Source organism: Monomorium pharaonis, chromosome 1 (assembly GCF_013373865.1).
Source record: "Monomorium pharaonis isolate MP-MQ-018 chromosome 1, ASM1337386v2, whole genome shotgun sequence".
NCBI classification, from domain to species: Eukaryota; Metazoa; Arthropoda; class Insecta; order Hymenoptera; family Formicidae; genus Monomorium; species Monomorium pharaonis.
In genome coordinates this window covers 962089-967431 of record NC_050467.1, presented here as the reverse complement: position 1 = coordinate 967431, position 5343 = coordinate 962089, and the positions used below count along the sequence as shown (strand labels likewise).

Sequence of the window (5343 nt, the reverse complement as noted above, 5' to 3'; positions counted from 1 at the left end):
CTTTCGGTCCAGACGTGATCGGCCCTTCCTTTCCAATCCCCTTTCCAGTCTTTGCGACCATCGTCTGCGCTCTTATAATAGAAAACATCGACACCTAATATCCACCTAAATAAATCACTATGAATCACTAGTAAAGAAATGGAAAGAAAAGATGGATGGAAACGGAAGTAAAAACGGAGATGGGAAAAATAATGTCCTTTCGCACACACACACACACACACACACACACACACACACACACACACACACACACACACACACACACACACACACACACACACACACACACACACACACACACACACACACACGCACGCACGCACGCACGCACGCACGCACGCACGCACGCACGCACGCACGCACGCACGCACGCACGCACACACACACACACACATAAAATTGTATTATATATACTTGTACGGAATATACACGGACTAATCGTTTTTTTATTTGACAGGATTAATGAATTTAATTAATGCATTAGTGAGAATTTAAGTTCCAGCCTGATTTCGTCCCATCGAATCTGATTACTCGTGACAAAATTAAAAACGTTGATGAAAGTTCGACGGTTGCGTTGGCTGAGCCGTCGAATAAACCATCCCTGGTGGTTGCTGATGGGTCATCGCGTGGCTTTGGTGCTGATGGAACTCAGGAGCACCATGCGGCCCGTTCAGTCTCACCCGTTTCGCGTTCTGCCCGTGATTGTGATCGCCGTTACCTTGTTGCTGTTGATTCTGCTGTTGCTGTTTCACGAAACTCGGATGAGCGACAAGGCGACGTTCAAAAAATCAGTTCAATCCTCAACTACCATATAGCGACGGAGCTTAGACAGCGGCAAAGTGGGCTTCACTCGCCTTGCCACTGCGGCGGTCATACGGGGCCGTTTGAACAATCGAAACCATATTTTTTTAAAATGTAGGAGATACATTACTATAAATAGATACTTATTTGGATATTACAAACTATATCTGTATTAAAATGGTTATCTTATTATCTTATTATAGTAGTTGCGGCTTAAACCATATAAAATATTATCATGTAAACTCTCTCAATATATTTCGGAAGTAATTACCGTTTGTTGCTGATTTTGCCTCGCTTTGTTTTCAGTCTTTTCTTCGGTATCGTCATCTGTGAGAAATTCTCTCTTGGGATATGGGATAGGGCATCCGGCGAATATGCTGAGATTTTCATAATAAATGCAATGTAGCAAGATTAGAAAAAAAATAACTTATGTAAAAATATAGGGAATTAGTTTCATACTCCTGTGTTGGCAGTGGCTCCTCTTGGAAGTAGGCATCCTGCATAGAATGCTCAGATGTAATACGTTTGTTTGGATCCATCATCAGTAGTTTTTGTAACTAAAACAGAAACACGATAAAAATTGTGTTTATCCGGCATGCTACTAAATTCGTGCATTTTTTTATTATCTCGTACCAAATTAAATGCCTTGCTATCAGGTTTGATCTTGTGCCGGTCCATGTATTTGGTAAGTGAACAGTTTGCATAACTTAAAGTAAAAGTACCGATAAATTTCAAATTAAAAATTTCATTTTAAAAATTTCAAATGAAACGTTGATAAAAAAAGTAGAGTTTTATTTTAAACCGACAAACTCACTTAGATCTCTTAAAATCTCTGAGTAATGTGGGATGCTCTGGCATCTTTTTGATATCCTCCCAATCTTTTTCCAATGGAAATCCCATCACATTGAATATCCTAAATAAAAATTACTTTATGTCGTTTTGCACATTATACAAAGCAAATGTGAAATTGCTATTTGTTACATCTCACCTATCTAACTGATCATGATGGTATGGATTACTAGTTTTAATGTCTTCTTGTCTACAATGAAATATAGGTTCAGATGTTAAAAGTTCCGCAAATATGCAGCCAATCGCCCATATATCTGCAATAATAAAATAAAATCTTTTTATTTTGTTTGGCTTTCTTTTGTTAGTTTGGCACAAGCTAAAAATATGCCGTAAAGTACAAATAAGTATAAACAAACCTATAGCTTTTGTGTAATGTCTGGCACCTAAAAGTAATTCTGGAGCTCTATACCAAAATGTAACTACAACGGGATCTAAATCCGCTAAAGGTTTAAGAGGAGCATTAAATAATCTAGCAAAGCCCATATCTGCAATTTTCACACGTCCCCGTTCATTTCCTTCACCCATTACTAAGATATTTGCCGGTTTCTGAAATAGACAAAATAATATTTTATCGCATGATCTGTAAATGTAATAATAAATGTGGAAAAAAGATAATATCTAATAATGTCAATAACAATTACCAAATCTCTATGAAGTACCCAGTTGGAATGTAAATAATGAATACCATCTAAAATTTGATATAACAAGGATTTGACCATGCCTTTCGGCACCATTACTGGTTTCTTATTAGCTTTTGCTGCTCTATGAAATTTAATTATATGCTGCAAGTAACATAGTGAAGCATTATTGTAAAATATCTTAACCCTTGAAAATATTGATTTTATTTTTTAATTTGTATTATACCCATAGATTGTAACATACCCATAGATCATGCTCAGCAAAATCAAACAATAACCAAACTTTACGGTCGTTATGCGAGAGGAAAACACGAATAAGAGTAATGACATTGACATGCTTTAGTTCCCTGAGTAACTGAAATGAAAGAAAATATGTCAAACTTCTCTATTCCATCTTGCAGATGAATGTTCTCACACCACTTGCAATGAGATGAAAGCAATGAGATAACTCACAGCAATTTCTCGACATGCAGACATTGACAGCCCTGTACCCTCAATTTGCTTAAGGCCAAAGTCTTTTGTATCAGGCCGAGACTTCAGTTCGCTATCTGAAACACTGTTTGCAATATTGTACATTAAATTTATGGAAAATAGAATGCTTTTTATTATTAGGTTAATTGATATATACAGATAAAGAATAAATTAGATTATATCGTCCAAATTTTTCAAGAAAGTTTATGGACATGTTAAAAGCTTGTGTATGCTTACATTTAACATACAATTTAATGTAGCATTTAAGTTAAAAATTAACGACTGTATTGACAACAATTTTCACATAAGGTAAGTTAAATTAATTTTTACATCGGGTAAATTAAAGCAATTCAAGAATTAGATAATCGCTAAATACAATTCAGACAAGTTAAACAATAAATAAGTGCACTTTTACGTGCGTTCGAGAAAGCTTGAATAAAAGACGATCGATAGAACAAGGGCGACAAGTACTTTATACCAACGTAAATTTAGTACCGATGTAGATTTAAAGATACCTTAGAGGACGAGTTGATGTATTAATATGAGTCACACGATTAAACTATCGAACGTGAAATAATCGAAAGTGTCGAGATAAAGACATATTTTGCACGGTAATTACAAGTCAGGTTAGAGAAACTAACCCTTCTTTCCTACGGGCTTTGTATACATGCCCGTAAGTACCTCTTCCAACCTTGCATCCTTCGAACTCGAATAGATCCTCGACCTTTGTGCGGTCTTTTTGCGTTCTCATCTTAAATTCATAATCCATCATGTTTAGCGTTATCAGAACAATTATCAACTATAAACAAACATTTTTATTACGCATATGCATACGCACGAGCTCCGAGTGGAGCTGAGTGGAGCACACTACGATTGCTAGAGCTAGATTGCTACGATGTCTACTACGCATACGCAGTACGCACGTCCGATGGTCCGAAATTCCGAATGTCAAGAACAAGTGCTGCTAGCTGCTAGCTGCTAGCTGTGCCGCTTCTTTTCGCGCATGCGCTTCTCAAAAATAGTTTTTATTAATTATTTCATTTCTACGCAAAGAAATCAATTTTACATACCAGATACATGGTGTGTGTACAAGATTAAATATAAAATTTCATTATTATATCCATATTTATTTCTTCACCAGTACAATATAATATACACAAAATTTATATAATTACATATGGGATGAATTTGATACGATTGGGATGACATATAATATAATGAAACCATATTGCGAGTCTATATAAAAATTTAAATATTTTGTAGTTTAGAAAAATGAAGTTAATAAATATTTTAATTGTAATTGAAATTATTTGGTCAACAGATATTATCAATAGAAAATATGCTGTGTGTGTGTGTTGTGTTGTGTGTGTGTGTGTGTGTTAATATTAATTGATTCAAATCGTTGCAAGAATGTATAATAAATGATAAAATTATTTGGTTTGAAATTGGCGGATGAAATGGCGGCTTCCAGTAACAGCCATTTTGAGCACTCGGATTGAGCACATCCCTCTACTCCCACTATTTCATTACTGCTGCGTTCCCTTTGGCGCTTACAGCGCTTGTAGCATCATTTGTTCTTGTTTAATCATGATGAACAACAAAGATGAAATGATGCTCACGGCGCGGCGGTGTGAGCGCCAAATGGAACGCAGTCTACGTTGGAGCTTGACTTGTGCTACCGCCAACCGGGCAAATTGCAAAGCAGTTATTAATTTTAACTTTCTTTATCGACTACTTTCAAAAGATAAATTTTTATGTTGTACATACACTGGTGTAATATACTCAAAATTGGTCATTATAAATTTTTGAAAAATTGCTTGAATAAAAACTATTAATAATGTTTTTACAATATAACATCAATAAAACTAAATGTCACAAGATTATAATTTCATAATAAATTATAAATCATAAAAAATGTATAATTGTATGTATATAATACAATAAGAATAATATACATTCAAAATTAAATTTCAATAAAAAATGACGTTTTAATATACAATTAAATATAACGAAAGTTATTCCTTACTTAATTTTCATGTAGATAAACTACTATAATGATTATATAAAGTTACTGCATTCCTATTTTGCGTAAAGGAATATAAAAGGCATTACGCAACCTCAATGCCGCTCGTGCTGAAATCATGCAACAACAGAAAACGACGCCATTTCCTTTGAATTCCCGCAACACTGCCACCGACGTCGACTTAAATATGCATTACATAAGCACTATCGTTACGCGTATAATTACAGTCGCTTTCGACAGCAAAACATACTTCCGCTACCTGCTATATAGGCTCGCCAACCGTTCTTTTCATTAACCGAAGAACAATCCGATCTATTAAACAATATCCTACGGAAGGAAAGTACCATGGTGCATTCTAATGGTTAAAAATAATGGATAGAATGCAAAAATGTACGTGTGCGAGTGCGCGTATACATACGCGTGACTCGTATTCTCACAATAAATAATTTAATCATGTTACTACCGCGAGACAATCAAAAATGTTTCTTACAAATCGCAATCATTCATATGTATAAATATTTAAGAACAAATCGCCTGATGCACGTTGCGTAATTAAAATGC

The 5343-nt window shown here is 35.1% G+C and overlaps 1 protein-coding gene across 3 annotated transcripts; it reads right to left on the bottom strand.

Moving 5' to 3' along the window:
* Positions 1-426: 426 nt before the first annotated feature.
* On the bottom strand, positions 427-3678 carry LOC105834371 (cyclin-dependent kinase 8). Of its 3 annotated transcripts, none has more exons than XM_012676793.1 (11): positions 3401-3531; positions 2742-2844; positions 2533-2643; positions 2292-2432; positions 2007-2196; positions 1790-1904; positions 1616-1714; positions 1435-1507; positions 1261-1358; positions 1073-1178; positions 427-743 (listed from the first exon to the last, which is right to left on the bottom strand). In XM_012676793.1, exons 1-11 carry the CDS (start codon positions 3529-3531, stop codon positions 543-545), a joined length of 1368 nt encoding a protein of 455 aa, XP_012532247.1. In that variant the 3' UTR covers positions 427-542. The 3 variants fall into 3 exon arrangements, with proteins under 3 accessions (XP_012532247.1, XP_036144599.1, XP_036144607.1); XM_036288714.1 differs by lacking the exon at positions 427-743 and adding an exon at positions 748-861; XM_036288706.1 differs by lacking the exon at positions 2533-2643 and having other exon boundaries at positions 3401-3678.
* Positions 3679-5343: the final 1665 nt, after the last annotated feature.

Bases quoted from the DNA above. Each gene is read 5' to 3' on its own strand.
- LOC105834371 (XM_012676793.1), bottom strand. From the start codon at position 3,531: ATGATGGATTATGAATTTAAGATGAGAACGCAAAAAGACCGCACAAAG. The intron at 2,845-3,400 runs GTTAGTTTCTCT...TATTGCAAACAG, and splicing joins AAAGCCCGTAGGAAAGAAGG to TGTTTCAGATAGCGAACTGA. The intron at 2,197-2,291 runs GTAATTGTTATT...TGTCTATTTCAG, and splicing joins GGGTACTTCATAGAGATTTG to AAACCGGCAAATATCTTAGT.